Source organism: Symphalangus syndactylus, chromosome 2, assembly GCF_028878055.3.
Source record: "Symphalangus syndactylus isolate Jambi chromosome 2, NHGRI_mSymSyn1-v2.1_pri, whole genome shotgun sequence".
Classification (NCBI taxonomy): Eukaryota; Metazoa; Chordata; class Mammalia; order Primates; family Hylobatidae; genus Symphalangus; species Symphalangus syndactylus.
Window position 1 is genome coordinate 41281708 of NC_072424.2, and position 18486 is coordinate 41300193.

An 18486-nucleotide genomic window follows, 5' to 3' on the forward strand; every position below is an offset into this window, starting at 1 on the left:
CTCCGTCTCTACTAAAGATACAAAAAAATTAGCCGGGCGTGGTGGCGGGCGCCTGTAGTCCCAGCTACTCGGAGAGGCTGAGGCAGGAGAATGGCGTGAACCCGGGAGGCGGAGCTTGCAGTGAGCCGAGATCGCGCCACTGCACTCCAACCTGGGTGACAGAGCGAGACTCCTTCTCAAAAAAAAAAAAATTAACCAGGCATGGTGGCACACACCTGTAGTTCAATTACTTGAGAGGTGGGAGGATCACTTGAGTCCAGGAGGTGGAGGTTGCAGTGAGCTGAGATCTCACCATTGCACTCCTGGGTGACTGAGACCCCATCACAAACAAACAAACCCCACACTTTATGTAAATCCTGACTTATCCCCAAAAAAGTATTTTGGAGTGAATAGTAAAACTTGGCAGGATTTGGCCGGGTGTGGTGGCTCACGCCTGTAATCCCAGCACTTTGGGAGGCGGAGGCGGGCAGATCACGAGGTCAGGAGATCGAGACCATCCTGGCTAACACGGTGAAACCCCATCTCTATTAAAAATACAAAAAATTAGCCAGGCGTGGTGGCGGGCACCTGTAGTCCCAGCTACTCTGGAGGCGGAGGCAGGAGAATGGTGTGAACCAAGGAGGCGGAGCTTGCAGTGAGCCGAGATCATGCCACTGCACTCCAGCCTGGGCGACAGAGTGAGACTTCATCTAAAAAAAAAAAAAAAAAACTTGGCAGGATTTAAAAAAAAAAACAGGCCAGATGCGGTGGCTCACGCCTATAATCCCAGCACTTTGGGAGGCCGAGGCAGGCGGATCACCTGAGGTTAGGAGTTCCAGACCAGCCTGGGTAACATGGTGAAACCCCGCTTCTACAAATATACAAAAATTAGCTGGGCATGATGGCGGGTGCCTGTAATCCTAGCTACTCAGGAGACTGAGGCGGGAGAATCACTTGAACCCGGGAGGCGGAGCTTGCAGTGAGCCAAGATCACGCCATTGCACTCCAGCCTGGGTGACAGAGCAAGACTCCATCTCAAAAATAAATAAGTAAATAAGATAAAAAATAAAAACACAGATGAACGGTTACTGGATTATAATGTGTTTAGAGTGCTAATGTGCGTTATGTAGAGAGGCTTTAGTTTTTCCCAATTTTCCTTTTTTAGGAGGGGTTGTACTGCATGGGCCCTAAGGTTGAGTCTGACCTTAACCAGTCATTTCAAGAAGCTATGCACAGTCGGTGCAGTGACATCAAATCATAGCCTCTTTCAGGATGGAAAGCCCTGGATTGTTCATAACCCCTTGACCTTGGATAAATCCTACATCAACTAAGAATGGGAACTGGGGACATCAGGGCTATTCCCATGCCAGGGGACATCAGCATCTGGCCACTTTCCCCTCGTGCTCAGCGCCCAGAGGTGGTGCCCACTGCACTGTTGGGGGCTCCTTTTACTCAGTTTGTATTAGAGCCTCCATAGTTACCCTTCCCATGCTGGAGAACACTGGACTGAGGCTCCCACAGCCCTTTCTGGGCATGTTGTCGGAAATGGCAGGCTTGGTGTGTTCTGAAGGTACTCCTCAGAGACCATCAGTGTCTGTGTGTGAATTTGAGAAAATGGAGCATTGAACCAAAAAGGAAGTTAGAAAATCAGGACTCAAAGTCATAGAACACTCCAGAAAGCAGATTTGGGATCATGGCATACTCTTGTTTTGTGGGAAAATGAGGACACTTGGGACACAGTCACCTGGGAAGGAAGGGGTAGGGACTAGATACTGTTCATCTCCAGCATGTGCCAGTCACCATATGCCTTTTATTAATTAATTAATTTATTTATTTTATTTTATTTATTTTTTTTTGAGACGGAGTCTTGCTGTGTCACCCAGGCTGGCGCGATCTCGGCTCACTGCAAGCTCCGCCTCCCGGGTTCAGGCCATTCTCCTGCCTCAGCCTCCCGAGGAGCTGGGACTACAGGCGCCCGCCAACACGCCCGGCTAATTTTTTGTATTTTTAGTAGAGACAGGGTTTCACCGTGTTAGCCAGGATGGTCTCGATCTCCTGACCTCGTGATCCGCCCGCCTCGGCCTCCCAAAGTGCTGGGATTACAGGCTTGAGCCACCGCGCCCGGCTATAATAATAAAAAAAAAATAAATTTATTTTTTTGAGGCAGGGTCTTGCTCTGCCACCCAGGTGGGAGTGCAGTGGCTCGATCATGGCTCGCTACAGCCTCAAACTCCTAGGCTCAAGCAATCCTCCTGCCTCATTTATTTATTTATTTTATTTTATCTTATTTGAGACAGAGTCTCGCTGTCACCCAGGCTGGAGTGCAGTGGCGCGATCTCGGCTTACTGCAACCTCTGCCTCCCAGGTTCAAGCAATTCCCCTGCCTCAGCCTCCTGAGTACCTGGGATTACGGGAGTGCACCACCATGCCCAGTTAATTTTTGTATTTTTAGTAGAGATGGGGTTTCACCATGTTGGTCAGGCTGGTCTTGAACTCCTGACCTTGTGATCTGCCCTCTTTGGCCTCCCAAAGTGCTGGGATTACAGGCGTGAGCCACTGTGCCCGGCCATTTACTTATTTATTTTTGGAGAGATGAGGTCTCACTGTGTTGCCCTGGCTGGTCTTGAACTTCTGGGCTCCAGCAATCCTCCACTTCAGCCTCCCAAAGTGCTACTAGGATTACAGGTGTAAGCTACCGGGCCTGGCCACCTTTTATTTCATTATCCCTGTTGTACGGATGAGGAAACTGAAGCCACAGAGGTAGAGCAACTTGTCCAAGGCTCCCTTCCCCCTTCAGAAGTGGACTTAAACTCTGGGTACTCTTTCCTCAGAGGGAGGAAATTAGCTCCTTCCATGAGGGAACAGACTGAAGTAAGTCAGAACCATAAGGATAGACATGGGCTGTTATGTCACTGCTTAGGGACAGAACGGTATAAATGTGCCAGGGGCAAAGACAGGAGTCTTTTGTAAGTTTCCACCCAGCTTTCCTACCACTAGGCTCGCGTTGTGAGCAGTCCCCTAATCAGGAGCTGCCCCAGCCTTCAGGCCCACCTTGTGGAACAAGTGCACTCAATGGCCACAGTAGAAAGAAAAAAAGAAAAAAAAAGATAAGCCTCCCAGTTTGCAGTGACTGGCTGATCTGATGTCCTTTGCTAATAGAGGCAGCTTTATAACACATCTCCATCGCTGACTAGTAATCCAAAAGGCTCTGAGGTTTTAACGAATGGGATTGGTCCAAAACCTGACCTCACTTTCATTTAATTTCATGCCAGCTCCAATACACACCCAGCTGCGGAGACCTTGTCTAGCTAGTGAGCTGCTCAGACACAAAGGCGCTCTAATTACCATCCGCAGGCCAGGCTGACAGAGATTTCAAGTGTTTTCATGTTTATGGAGATCAGAGAAATGAGTTCTGTACATCTTTTTCACCGATGGCAAGTATAAAATAAAACCAAACAAAAAACCCAACACATTTATTCAAAGCAGGCATTTCAGTTAAAATCCTATAATCAGGATAGCCACAATTCCAGACACTCCGGTGCGAAGTGTAGATATGTCAGTAGCCACATCTGGATGATGAACAAGCCATTGACTATAAAAACGAGAACAGCACAGTCTCAGCGCCTTTAGAATGAGTGAACAGTATGTTCCAAGCACTTCACCATGGTTCACAATGGCAAAGCCTGCAGCTTCTCCATTTGGAGGGTCACATTTTCTATTCGGTTTCCTGCACTTACAAAGGCCAGCTGGCATGGCTGGGGGAGGGGCAGAGGGAGGAAATCAACTCGTCTATCCAGGGAATTGCAGCTGTTATTACAAATGGCCCTGGAGAGCCCATTATAAGCTGCTGTGCTAGGCTGTATGTCCCTGGAGTGCCCATCACATGGCGTCTCCCTAACCCCCAACCTAGGCCCCCAGGATCCCAGAGCCACCCGCTTCAGTAGGACAACAGAGGCGAGTGAAAGAGGAGGAACCCAGGGCCCGGTCTTGGGAGTTTCCGTGAAAGCCCGGAGCGCGGCCAGGGGCGGTGGTCGCCTAGGGAAGCACAGACGCCCAGCACGTCCACGCTTTCCCACACCCGCGGTGGCGGCGGCGCGCGTGTCCTCAGGAGACTCCAGCACTTGCAAAACACTGCGCTCTTCTCCGAGCGCGGGCAGAACCCGGCTACTCTGTCCCGCAACCCAGTGCGTGCCCAGTAAACAGTGACCTTGAACCGAGGAGAGGCGGGCCGGCTGTGAAAATACACTTTAGATAGGGCGTGGGGTTCACTCCGCGCCTCTCTACCCTTCCACCACCATTCAATGCCCCCTGCCACCACCTCCTGTCCCCACCCGTGTCGTACAGCCTTCCCCCACCACTCTGAGAAGGCAGACAGTTGCAAAGAGAGCGCAGGGGTTAACTCCTATTCAACCCCCAAAGGGTCCCTTCATGGCATCGCGTGTTTGATATTAAGCAGCACCTCCAAAGACACAAGATGGTTTTCTTAAGTGTCAAAAATATTCAAGTCTGGCAGATTGGGCTGCACCCTGAAATTATCTACTCATGTTCTCCTCCCCCAGAGTGGATCAGGAGCCAGCCCTGAAAAGGTGAAGAAAGTAACTGGCATCATCCTCCGTGGTTCCGGCGCACCGCGATCCGGAGAAGCGTGGATTGTGGCCACATGGTCGAGGGGCTGGAGGGCACTGAGAGGCTGCGCGGAACTGCAGGCTCCGCGGCCAGGTCGGGTCACGCCAAATAAGGAGTCCTACTGACTTGTAAGCTTGGGGTGCGCTCTGTAAAATCTGCCTTAAATAGGGCCAAGTCCTTCATTCCAAATATTTTGGCCCTCAACCCCAGTTACCCGCGAAACATTCGCGATTTTTCGGTTCCTCGTCATTAGCTTTTTTCTCTCGCTTCCAAAAGCCAGAGTTCTCCACCAGCCTGAGCAGAACTGCAGCCCTCAAGGGAACCCCTTGCCCTCCAGTCTGAGGCTGGCGCTGTGGCCACCCTGGGCGTGTTAGCTGCCAGGCACGAGAACGCCGTCGCCAGTTCTGAGCTGCGCCCTCCCGGAGGCGCCAGGGTCACTGCAGGCCGCGCGAGGGCTGCGAGGCGAAGGGGGTTCATGCACCGGGGCCGACAGAGGTCCCAGGAGCGGGCGTTGGGGAAGCTTTGCACGTAACTGCAGCCGTCGCGAATGAAGCCTTCGCACGGCCTCCTTGATGAGGTTTCCAGAGAGCACTAGCTGCTGCAGAAGTCGGTGCGGGTCGTCGTCGCCTGTGCGGGTTTCTGGTTGGGACCCGCGTCGCTGCTGCAGGCGGCGGGAGGCGGCGGCGCCCCGGAGCCATCCTCGCCGGCACGGACCCGACAGCGGCTGCGGGATGCCCTGCTTGCCAGCTCCCGGAGGCCCATCAAGGTCGGCCTGAGGGGGCAGTGGGGACAGCGCGCTGGGGCCTGTAGCTAGCTCGGCCACGCAGTAGGGCGCAGCGCGGCCCCGCACGCGGCCGCGGTCCCCCAGGGCGCAGCGCAGGACCCCAGGGGGCGCCGGGCCCACAGTCTCCGCCGACGCGGGCGGCAGCAGCAGCGGCACCGCCGGGGGCCGGGCCTTGTCCGCCGGCACTGCCGCAGCCAGGGGCCCCGGGGCCCGCAGCGGCGCCCCGGGGGGCGCGCACGGCGAGGCCGGGCTGTCCTGCGCCGCGTCCAGCTGCAGCGTCTCGCTGATCTGGGCCACCAGCCGGTCCACCTCGCCCGAGCTGCCCAGCGCCACCGACTGCTGCAGCAGGAGGAAGCTGTCCTCCTCCTCTTCCTCCCCCTCCGCCTCCTCGCCGGCTTCCTCTTCCTCCTCCCTCCGGCACGGCATGGCCCCCTGTCCGGGCACCCGGAGCTGTGCGGGCGTCGCTGGGGGCTCGGCTGCCGGCGGGCGCGGTGGGCCGCGGCGGAGCGGGCGCGGAGCTGAAGACTAAGCCGGGGCCGGGGCTGGGGCGGACGCGGAAGCCGGAGCCCGCCAGGCACTCGAGCCGCGCGCCTGCAGCCGCGGGAGCCGGAATCCTGCCGGCTCGGGTTGATTTGTAAACAATGGGTGACGTCGCACCGGGCCCTACCACGGCGCCGGGGAGGGGGTGCTGTGCCGCTGGGGGACGGGGCTTCTGTGGGATTAGGGGTCTGGGTGAAGCCGGACTGCCTTCTGAGCTCCTTCGCTCAGGGTGCTGTCTGCAAGCGCGCCCTGGGGACCTGATCCTGGCTCCCGCAGTCGGGCGCGATTGGCATTTCCAGAAATGGACACCAGCGTGAACCCTGTTGGTTTCTTCCACACACAAGCACACACACTAACACACACACACCCACCCACACACCCCTTCTCTCCGTGCGTCAACTCAACCGGTTTTTAGCGTTTGCGCTTTTGAGGTCCGGCATGCGGGCGTGTGGTGAGGATGGAAAGGAAAGGGAGTCAGGCTAGGGATTTGTACGGAGATTAGGGAAACGAAGCTGACCGGAATGGAAAGGAAGAAGAGGATCTTGTCGTTTGATGGAGGTGGCAGAGTTGGAAATGGCAAAGAAAGGCCACAGATTAATGTTTCTTGATCGAGATCCGGGGCGAATGGGGGCCTGGACTGGGGTTGGCATTGCTAGAGAGGAGGTTGCTAGTCTTTTTTTGTTTGTTTTTTTGAGACGGATTCTCGCTTTATCGCCCAGGCTGGAGTGCAGTGGCTCGATCTCCACTCACTACAACCTCCGCCTCCTGGGTTCAAGCAATTCTCCTGCCTCAGCCTCCCGAGTAGCTGGGATTACAGGCGCCTACCACCACGCCCGGCTAATTTTTATATTTTTAGTAGAGACGGGGTTTCACCATGTTGGCCAGGCTGGTCTCGAACTCCTGACCTCAGGTGATCTACCCGCCTCAGCCTCCCAAAGTGCTGGGATTACAGGCGTGAGCCACTGAGCCCGGCCTAGCTAGGTTGCTACTCTTTTTTTTTTTTTTTTGAGACGGAGTTTCGCTCTTGTTGCCCAGGCTGGAATGCAGTGGTGCGATCTCCGCTCACCACAACTTCCGCCTCCTGGGTTCAAGCAATTCTCCTGCCTCAGCCTCCCGAGTTGCTGGGATTACAGGCATGCGCCACCACACCCGACCTAATTTTGTATTTTTAGTAGAGATGGGGTTTCTCCATGTTGGTCAGGCTGGTCTCCAACTCCGGACCTCAGGTGATCCACATGCCTCGGCCTCCCAAAATGCTGGGATTACAAGCGTGAGCCACCACGCCTGGCTATAGGTTGTTAGTCTTAAGAGGGGCTATGTCCAGAAAGTTGTTTAAAAAAATGCCTCAGACCAGTAGGGCGGATGGGCTCTGAGGAGGTACGTAGTAGCAGAGAAAAATAGCTGTTTGGATGAAAATGGAGATATGGTTCCTTCATTCCTTGCTTCCTTCCTTCCTTTCTTCCTTTTCTTTCTTTTTCTTTTCTTTCTTTGACAGAATTTCACTCTGTCACCCAGGCTGGAGTGCAGTGGCGTGATCTGGCTGACTGCAGCCTTGACTTCCCAGGCTCAGGTGATCCTCCCACCTCAGCCTCCTGAGTAGCTGGGACAACAGGCATGCGCCACTACACCTGGCTAATTTTTGTATTTTTAGTGGATACAGGGTTTCGCCATGTTGGCCCGTCTGGTCTGGAACTCCTGGGCTCAAGCAATCCCTCCTCCGGACATGCTGGGGTTACAGACGTGAGCCACCGCTCCCAGCCTGGAAGCAACTTTAAAATTCTAAGCATGATATAGAAAATAGGAATGCAAAGAAAGAAACGAGCCTGGGGTTCCAGATAAATAGAAAACAAGGGTCCTGTTGGGCAGTTCCAAGGCTAATAATTACAGGAGAAAACCTTTAGGAAGGGATGAGTGCAGGAAAGAGGTAGGGAAGTTGGTTCAAAAAGAGTTGGGTTTGTTTCTGTCAAGTGTGGAGGAAAAAATGTAAAAACAGAGGAAGAGGCAGTTTAAACAAAGCCATTGGATTTCTAATCTATGAAATCTGGATTTTTTTTTTTTTTTTTTTTTTTTAGAACGAAATCTGGATTTATACAGGGTGTCATAAGGTTCATCACCTTGTTTTTGCGGATTCCGTAGGATTTTCTATATACAAGATCACGTCATCTACAAATAGAGATAGTTTTGCTTCTTTTCTTTTTCTTTTTTCTTTTCTTTTTCTTTTTTTTTTTTTTTTTTTTTTTTTTTTTTTGAGACAGGTCTCATTCTGTGGCCCAGGCTGGAGTGCAGTGGCATGATCTGTGCTCACTGCAGCCTTGACCTCCCCAGGCTCAGTTATCCTCCTATCTCAGCCTCCTGAGTAGCTGGGACTACAGGTGCAAGCCACCATGCCTGGCTAATTTTTGTATTTTTTGTAGACTCCGGGGTCTCACCATGTTGCTCAGGCTGGTCTTGAACTCCTGAGCTCAAGCGATCCGCCCACCCCAGCTTCCCAAAGTGCTGAGATTACCGGCATGAGCCACAGCACCTGGCCCTGTCTTATTCCTGATCTTAGATGAAAACATTCAGTCTTTCACAACATTAGGTAGGATGTTAGCTGTGGATTTTCCATAGATAGCCTGTATTAGGTTAAGAATGTTCCCTTCTATTCCTGGTTTGTTGGGCATTTGTTGTTGTTGTTATTGTTGTTGTGATGGAGTCTTGCTCTGTTGCCCAGGCTGGAATGCAGTGGCACAATCTCCACTCACTGCAACCTCTGCCTCCTGGGTTCAAGCAATTCTCCTGCCTCAGCCTGCTGAGTAGCTGACACTACAGGCATGCGCCACCATGCCCGGCTAATTTTTGTGTTTTTAGTAGAGATGGGGTTTCACCATGTTGGCCAGGCTGGTCTCGAACTCCTGACCTCAGGTGATCCGCCTGCCTTGACCTCCCAAAGTGCTGGGATTTACAGGCATGAGCCACCAGACCCGGCCTACTTTAAATTTTCAAATGAAAATAATTAGTAGCAGTTTACAATTTGTTCTTTTTTATCTTTGGCTCACAACTTATGTGCCTCATACATTGTTGTGGGCATGAAAAATGGTACAACCACCTTGGAAAAAGGTCTGACAGTTTCTTATAAAATGAAACATACGCCTATCCTGGAACACAGTTTCTTTTTTTTTTTTTTTTTTTTTTTTTTTTTTTTGAGACGGAGTCTTGCTCTATCACCCAGGCTGGAGTGCAGTGGCCCGATCTCGGCTCACTGCAAGCTCCGCCTTCCCGGGTTCACGCCATTCTCCTGCCTCAGCCTCTCCGAGTAGCTGGGACTACAGGCGCCCGCCACCACGCCCGGCTAATTTTTTTTGTATTTTTAGTAGAGACGGGGTTTCACTGTGGTCTCGATCTCCTGACCTCGTGATCCATCCGCCTCGGCCTCCCAAAGTGCTGGGATTACAAGCGTGAGCCACCGCGCCCGGCCACCTGGAACACAGTTTCAATCCTGGATACTTAGCTAAGAGAAATAAACACATGGGCCCACATCAAGGCCTACAGGGAGGTGATCATAGCAGATTATTTTTTTTCTTTTTAATTGAGACAGGGTCTCCCTCTTTCGCCCAGGCTGGAGTGCAGTGGCACGATTTTGGCTCACATCAAAGGAGTTTTATTCATAAAAGCCAAAAGTGAAATGGCCCAAGTGTTCATCAACAGGTGAATGGACAAACAACCTATTGTACATTCACACAGGATGATGACAGAAAACAGTTCAGCAACAGAAAGGACTGAATATTGCTGCATGCAGTAACATGAATGAAGCTTAAAAACAGTATGCTACGTGAAACAAGCCAGATAAAAACGGATATACGTTATAGGTTTCTGTTTATATGAAGTTCTAGAACAGGGAAAGTAACTTACGGTGGGGAAAACATCAGAAGACTGGTTGCCTTTGGAAAAGGTAGAGCAGGGGCAGGACTGACACTCTGAACAGACAGAGGGAACTTGCAAGAGGGTGGACATGTTCTAAATCTTGATATCTTGATTTGGATTTCACAGGTTTAGGCATGTGTTAAAACTCATTGAGTGGGCTGGGCGCAGTGGCTCACGCCTGTAATCCCAACACTTTGAAAGGCTGAGGTGGGCGGATCAGCTGAGGTCAGGAGTTTGACACCAGCCTGGCCAACACGGTGAAACCCCGTCTCTACTAAAAATACAAAAAGTAGCTGGGCATGGTGGCTCACGCCTGTAGTCCCAGCTACTCAGGAGGCTGAGGCAGGAGAATTGCTCGAGCCCAAGAGGCAGAAGTTGCAGTAAGCCAAGATTGTGCCACTGCACTCCAGCCTGGGCAATAGAGCAAGACCCTGTCTCAAAAAAACAAAAAACAAAAAACAAAAAACAAAAACAAAAACAAAACAAAACAAAACAAAAAAACAACAAAAAGAAAAAAATTGTAGATTTTACATGAAGATAATAAATTGTAAAGAAAGATTGAATTCTAGTAATAGACATGCTGATGAGTTTGGAGTGAGGTGTACTGATGTTTGCAATTTATTGTACACTAAAATGTACACCAAAGTACACTAAAATGTGAGAAGGATTAATATAGATGGATTAGAAGGATAGTTAGGCAGGTAGATATGTGATAAAACATGTATAGTAACATGTTAATGTTACCATATGACCCATCAATTCTACTTTTAGCTATAGACCAGAGAAAATTGAAAACATATGTTCACGTAAAAACGTGTACACAAATGTTGATAGCAGCATTATTCATGATAGTCAAAAAGTGCAAACAACTCAAATGTTCATCAGCTGATAAGTGGATGAATCAAATGTCGTATACTCATACGATGGAGTATTATTCACCATAAAAAGGAATGAAATACTGATACATGCTACAAAAGGAATGAATGTTGAAAACATTATGCTGAGTGAACAAATCAGACAGGAAAGGCAACATATTGTGTAATTCTATTTATATGAAACGTCCAGAATAGACAAATCCATAGAAACAGAAGGTAGATTAGTGGTTGCCAGGGGATGGGAGAAGGGGGGAATTAGGACTAACAGTTAATGGGTAAGAGTTTTCTTTTTGGGGTTATGAAAATGTTTTGAAATTAATGGTGATGTTTGTACAACATAATGAATATACAGCACTAAAAACTATTGAAGTGTACACTTTAAAATGTTGAATTTTATGTTATGTGAAATATATCTCAATTTTTAAAATACTAGAATCTAGGTGCTGGGTAACAGGATATTCTTTCAATTTTGTTGGCTGTTTGAAAAATTTTACAATAAAGTGTTAGAAACAATAAGCCATAGAAAAGGGGAAATTGGCTGGGCACGGTGGCTCAGGCCTGTAATCCCAGCACTTTGGTAGGCCGAGGTGGGTGGACCATGAGGTCAAGAGATTGAGACCATCCTGGCCAACATGGTGAAACTCCATCTCTACTAAAAATACAAAAATTAGCTGAGTGTGATGGTGCATGCCTGTAGTCCTAGCTACTCGGGAGGCTGAGGCAGGAGAATCGCTTGAACCTGGGAGGAAGGTGGAGGTTGCAGTGAGCTGAGATCCCACCACTGTACTCCAGCCTGGTGACAGAGTGAGACTCTGTCTAAAAAAAGAAAAGGGGGGCCGGGCGCAGTGGTTCACGCCTGTAATCCCAGCACTTTGGGAGGCCGAGGTGGGTGGATCACAAAGTCAGGGGATCGACACCATCCTGGCTAACACAGTGAAACTCCATCTCTACTAAAAATACAAAAAAAAAAAAAAAAAATAGCCAGGTGTGGTGACATGCTCCTGTAGTCCCAACTACTTGGGAGGCTGAGGCAGGAGAATGGCTTGAACCTGGGAGGCAGAGGTTGCAGTGAGCTGAGATCGTGCCACTGCACTCCAGCCTGGAGACAGAGTGAGACTCTGTCTCAAATAACACACACACACGCACACTCTCACACACACACACACACACACAAAAACAAAAATTAGCTGGGCATGGTGGTGGGCGCCTATAATCTCAGCTACTCAGGAGGCTGAGGCAGGAGAATCGCTTGAACCCGGGAGGTGGAGGTTGCAGTGAGCCAAGATCATGCCCTTGGGCGCCAGCCTGGGCAGCAAGAGTGAAACTCCATCTCAAAAAAAAAAAAAAAAAAGAGAGAGAGAGAGAGGTTATGGGACTCAAACTGAGATGCTAAGAGATGAGGATGAGATATTAAACACCTCTCAGTAGGCCAGGTGCAGTGGCTTACATCTGTAATCACAGCAGTTTGGGAGGCTGAGGTGGGCGGATCACCTGAGGTCAGGAGTTCGAGACCAGCCTGGCCAACATGGCGAAATCCCGTCTCTACTAAAAAAAAGAAAAAAACATTAGCTGGGCGTGGTGGCAGGCCACTGTATTCCCAGCTACTTGGGAGGCTGAGGCAGGAGAATCACTTGAACCCAGGAGGTGGAGGTTGCAGTGAGCAGAGACTGTGCCACAGCACTCTAGCCTGGGTGACAGAGTGACACTCCATCTCAAAAAATAAAATAAAATAAACATATCTCAGTAGATTAGCAGCTGAGGAAGCCATGGAAGGCAAAAGTTAAAAATGTCTTGAAGCTGCTGACTAGGCAAGAAAGATAAACCACTGGTTAGACAGTGGGGAGTGGGGGTGGGAGTTAGAACAGTTGGGTCTAGAAGCCAGTAGTTAAAATGACTAGATGGTTTCAGAGCTAACACTGATGGAGCAGTGTAGAATGTTTTGCTGTCTGGTGCAATTGGCTCACTGCAGCTTCCACCTCCGGACTCCAAGAGATTCTCCTGCCTCAGCCTCCTGAGTAGCTGGGATTACAGGCACCCGCCACCACGCCTGGCTCATTTTTGTATTTTTAGTAGAGTCGGGGTTTCACCATGTTGGCCAGGCTGTTCTCAGACTCTTAACCTCAAGTGACCCGCCCGCCTTGGCCTCTCAAAGTGCAGGGATTACAGGCGTGAGCCACTGCGCCCGGCCTTTTTAAAGTATTTTTAACACAGCATTGCCTGAGGATATTTTGTCATTTATAAAAGGTGAAAGGTCATATACCTGAGGTGCACCGGGGATGAAGTTGGTGCCACTTCTTCACTGGCCCCCAAGATCGGCCCCCTGGGTCTGTCTCTAAAAAAGGTTGGTGATGACATTGCCAAGGCAACGGGTGACTGGAAAGGCCTGGGGATTACAGTGAAACTGAACATTCAGAACAGACCGGCCCAGATTGAGGTGATGCCTTTTGCCTCTGCCCTGATCATCAAAGTTCTCAAGGAACCACCAAGAGACAGAAGAAACAGAAACACATTAAACACAGTGAGAATATCACTTTTGATGAGATTGTCAACATTGCTTGACAGAGGTGTCACCAATCTTTAGCCAGAGAACTCTCTGGAACCATTAAAGAAATCCTGGGGGACGGGCGCGGTGACTCATGCCTGTAATCCCAGCACTTTGGGAGGCCAAGGCGGGCGGATCATGAGGTCAGGAGATCGAGACCATCCTGGCAAACATGGTTAAACCCCGTCTCTACTAAAAATACAAAAAAATTAGATGGGCGTGGCAGCCTGCGCCTGTAGTCCCAGCTGCTGGGGAGGCTGAGGCAGGAGAATGGCCTGAACCCGGGGAGGCGGAGCTTGCAGTGAGCACAGATCGTGCCACTGCACTCCAGCCTGGGTGACAGAGCAAGACTCCATCTCAAAAAAAAAAAAAAAAAATCCTGGGGACTCCCTAGTCTGTGGGCCGTAATGTTGATGGCCGCCACCCTCATGACATCATAGATGACATCAACAGTGGTGTTGTGGAATATGCCCAGCTAGTGAAGAAGCACAAAACAAAATATTTCAATAAAGGATCATTTGAACAAAAAAACAAACTTTTTTTGGCTGGGCGTGGTGACTCACGCCTGTAATCCCAGCACTTTGGGAGGCCGAGGCAGGTGGATCACGAGGTCAGGAGTTTGAGACCAGCCTGACCCACATGGTGAAACCCCATCTGTACTAAAAATGCAAAAATTAGCCGGGCCTGGTGGTGTGCACCTGTAATCCCAGCTACTCAGTAGGCTGAGGCAGGAGAATTGCTTGAACCCGGGAGGTGGAGGTTGCAGTGAGCTGAGATTGCACCACTGCACTCCAGTTTCGGCGACAGAGCAAGACTCTGTCTCAAAAAAAAAAAAAAAAAAAAAAAACCAAAAAAACAAACATTTTTAAAAATACAAAAATTAGCTGGGCATGGTGGCACACGGCTGTAGTCCCAGCTACTCGGGAGGGTGAGACAGGAGAATCACTTGAACCTGGGAGGCAGAGGTTGCAGTGAGCCGAGATTGCGCCACTGCACTCCAGCATGGGCGACAGAGGGAGACACCATCTCACACACACACACAAAGTATACAACTCAATGGTTTTTAGATATTTACAGAGTTGTGTAACCATAATCTAATTTTAGAACATTTGCATCACTCCCAAAAGAAACTTTGTACCCACTAGCTACATTGGATATTTATTTTATTCCTGGTACCCTGAAAATTGCTTTAAGGATATTATTCATTTAGTCTTCCAAAAACCTCTGGATTTGGTATTATTATTCCTTTTCATGGATGAGAAAACCAAGGCCCAGAAATAAGTAAACTTGCCCAGAATTATACATACTTCTAGTGCCAGACCCAGGATTCAAACTCAGTTTTGATAGATGCCAAAGCCTGCCCTACTCAAACCACTGTCCAGATGCCATAACCCAGCCTCTGGAATCTGGTCTTTTAGCTCTGCCTTATTATGTTCCTCAAGGCGCACTGATTCTTTCTTCAGTGCCTCAGCTGGTGGTTCTATTTCGGTCCCACTGCCCGATGCCCTTAATGTTTTTTTGGCCAGGCTCATGCATCTTGGGTCAGAGCCCCAGCCTCTTTCCCTTTAATCCACTCTTCTGACAGATCAACTTCCTAATGCCCAATCCTGCTCAGGTTACCCACGGCCTCCCCTCTGAACAGGTCCACATGGCCTCTGGAGTAAACTCTTCCACTCCTTAACGCAGTGTCCAGAACTCTCAGGGGGCTGGCCCTGGTCCACTCCTCCAACTTTATCTTGTCCTCCACCTCCACATAAACCTTTTGCTCCTGTCAACTGGGCCCTTGCTAGCTTTTAAAAGCATCTTACATGTTCCTATCACCCCATGTTTGGTCCTGCTTTTTGTGTAGAGAATGCTCTCCCTCAATTCCACCCATCTAAATCTTAGTCCAGCTACAAACCTCCTCCATGCAGCTATCTCTGCTCTCACCAAGAGTCAGTGGTTCCTCCCACTCTCCTTCTTCCCACTCTCTTTGGTTCCTCCAAGTGAGCCCTTACCACATACCTCCTTTCTATAGTGACTTGGGCTGGTCTAGACTGTCAGATCCATGAATCTAGAGGTTAGGTTCCTCTGATTTGCCAGGCCTGTGTCACTTGCCCACTCCTGTAGCCAGAAATGGGATCAATGCCACCTAAAACACATGGACTGAGGAGAGGGGAGCAGAGAACCTCTACAGAGATGCTGCGTGATCAGAAAAAAATCCTATGTCCAATATAGGCAGGATGTATTTTTTCCGTAAGATCTAAATCATCTCATTGTTTCTATGCAATTTTTTTTTTTTTGAGACAGAATCTGGTTCTGTAGCCCACGCTGGAGTGCAGTGGTGTGATCTTGGCTCACGGCAACCTCTGCCTCCCGAGTTCAAGCAATTCTCCTGCCTCAGCCTCCCAAGTAGCTGGAACTACAGGCGCCTGCCACTACGCCTGGCTAATTGTCGTATTTTTAGTAGAGATGGCGTTTCACCATATTGGCCAGGCTGGTCTTGAACTCCTGACCTTGTGATCTGCCTGCATCAGCCTCCCAAAGTGCTGGGATTACAGGCATGAACCACTGCACCCGGCCGGGAATCTTTGGTTTGATTCATTTGTTCCTTTATTCGTTCAACAAATAGTTGGCTAAGTAAAGCCAAATGTGTCACTTGACTAGCCTTAAAATAAAAAAGATCCTTTTTTTTTTGAGATGAAGTTTCGCTCTTGTTGCCCAGGCTGGAGTACAATGGTGCGATCTCGGCTCACCACAACCTCTGCCTCTCGGGTTCAAGCAATTCTCCTGTCTCAGCTTCTCAAGTAGCTGGGATTCCAGGCGCATGCCACCACGCCCAGCTAACTTTTGTATATTTAGTAGAGACGGCATATTGGTCAGGCTGGTTTCGAACTCCTGACCTCAGGTGATCTGCCCACCTTGGCCCCCCAGAGTCCTGGGATTACAGGCAGGAGCCCCTGTGCCTGGCCGAAAGATTCTTAAGTCATGAAGCTACACTCCAGTAGAAGACAACACCACTCAAGCAATCATATAAACACATCTAGAAATGCAGCAAATGTGAAATGGCAGCCTGGGACAGAGTTCTTGAGTTCTCCAGAAGTTGTTTAGGTTTCCTAATCAAAATGATTATGTGGAATTATGTTAATTGGGCAACAAGCATTTTCTTTCACAATTAGAAGCGGTCCTCATTCCAGGCTGGGGGTGGTAGCTCACGCCTGTAATCCCAACACTTTGGGAGGCTGAGGCTGGTGGATCACCTGAGGTCAGGAGTTTGAGACCAGCCTGACCAACATGGTGAAACCCCATCTCTACTAAAAATATAAAAATTAGCCAGGCATGGTGGCAAGCGCCTGTAATCTCAGCTACTTGGGAGGCTGAGGCAGGAGGATCCCTTGAGCCTGGGAGGTGGAGGTTGCAGTGAGCCAAGATTGTGCTACTGCACTCCAGCCTTGGGGACAGAGTGAGACTCCATCTCAAAATAAATAAATAAATAAATAAACAAACAAATTCACATATTTCAGAAGAGGTAGTTTTGTATTTAATTCACATTAAAGTATAAATGAATGAACAAATGCAGCTCTTTTGATAACTCTGAAAGAAGGTAAGTCTTATGGATGGGAATGACTGTAGATCCCTGGATGGGGATGTGTAAGCCTGAGGAGCTGAAGGACAATTTCCTTTATTTCTGATATATATATATATATATATATATATATATATATATATATATATTTTTTTTTTTTTTTTAGACAGGGTTTCACTCCTGTCACCCAGGCTGGAGTGCAATGGTGTGATCTCAGCTCACTAAAATCTCCGCCTCTGTGGCTCAAGCAATTCTCCTGCCTCAGCCTTGAGAGTAGCTGGTACTATAGGCGCAAGCCATAGCATGCAGCTAGTTTTTGTATTTTTTTTGGCCAGACGTAGTGGCTCCTGCCTGTAATCCCAGCACTTTGGGAGGCCGAGGTGGGCAGATCACCTGAGCTCAGGAGTTCGAAACCAGCCTGACCAACATGGTGAAACCCCGTCTCCGTTAAAAATACAAAAATTAGGCCAGGCGCGGTGTCTCATGCCTGTAATCCCAACACTTTCGGAGGCCGAGGCTGGCAGATCACAAGGTCAGGAGATTGAGACCATCCTGGCTAACATGGTGAAACCCCATCTCTACTAAAAATGCAAAAAATTAGCCGGTGTGGTGGTGGGTGCCTGTAGTCCCAGCTACTTGGGAGGCTGAGGCAGGAGAATCGCTTTGAACTCGGGAGGCAGAGGTTGCAGTGAGCTGAGATCTCGCCACTGCACTCCAGCCTGGGCAACAGAGCGAGACTCCGTCTCAAAAAAAAAAAAAAAAAAAAACCCACATAAATTAGGCCCAGTGCAATGGCTCATGACTGATTGCCTGAGGCGGGCAGATTGCCTGAGGTCAGGAGTTCAAAACCAGCCTGGGCCACATGGTGAAACCCCATCTTTCTCTCTTTTTTTTTTTTTTTTTTGAGACGAAGTCTTGCTCTGTTGCCCAGCCTGGAGTGCAGTGGCGCGATCTTGGCTCACTGCAAGCTCCACCTCCCAGGTTCATGTCATTCTCCTGCCTCAGCCTCCCGAGTAGCTGGGACTACAGGCGCCCGCCACCTCGCCCAGCTAATTTTTTGTATTTTTTAGTAGAGACGGGGTTTCACTGTGTTAGCCAGGATGGTCTCAATCTCCTGACCTCGTGATCCGCCTGACTTGCTGGGATTACAGGCATGAGCCACCACGCCAGGCCGGTGAAGCCCCATCTCTACTAAAAATACAAAAAATTAGCTGGATGTGGTGGTGCACTCCTGTAATCCCAGCTACTCAGGATACTGAGGAATGAGAATTGCTTGAACCCAGGAGGTGGAGGTTGCAGTGAACTGAGATCGTGCCACTGCACTCCAGCCTGAGTGACAGAGCAAGACTCTGTCTCAAAAAAGAAAAAAGAAAAATAAATAAATAAATAAAAATTATGTTTTTTGTAGAGACAGGGTTTGCCATGTTGCCCAGGCTGGTCTTGAACTCCTGAGCTCAAATGATCCACCTGCCTCGGCCTCCCAAAATGGTGGGATTTCAGGTGTGAACCTCTGTGCCTGGCCTTACTTTCTGGGGAATCTTTGAAGCTGACTCTGAAGCCTCCATATCTAGAGGACAGAGAGGTGGGAAAATATTAGTGCCTTTCCTGAATTTCATCCTACTTCCTAATCACTATAGAGACTTTATGTGCAAAATTTCTCTTCATACCAAAA

At 49.4% G+C, this 18486-nt stretch overlaps 1 protein-coding gene across 1 annotated transcript; it reads right to left on the reverse strand.

The window, feature by feature from the left end:
• Nucleotides 1–3437: 3437 nt before the first annotated feature.
• FRAT1 (FRAT regulator of WNT signaling pathway 1) lies at nt 3438–6021 on the reverse strand. Its single transcript, XM_055253641.2, has one exon. It carries the CDS (start codon nt 5813–5815, stop codon nt 4976–4978), a length of 840 nt encoding a protein of 279 aa, XP_055109616.1. The 5' UTR covers nt 5816–6021; the 3' UTR covers nt 3438–4975.
• Nucleotides 6022–18486: the final 12465 nt, after the last annotated feature.

Coding starts and splice junctions, on each gene's coding strand:
- FRAT1 (XM_055253641.2), bottom strand. CDS start 5,815: ATGCCGTGCCGGAGGGAGGAGGAAGAGGAAGCCGGCGAGGAGGCGGAG.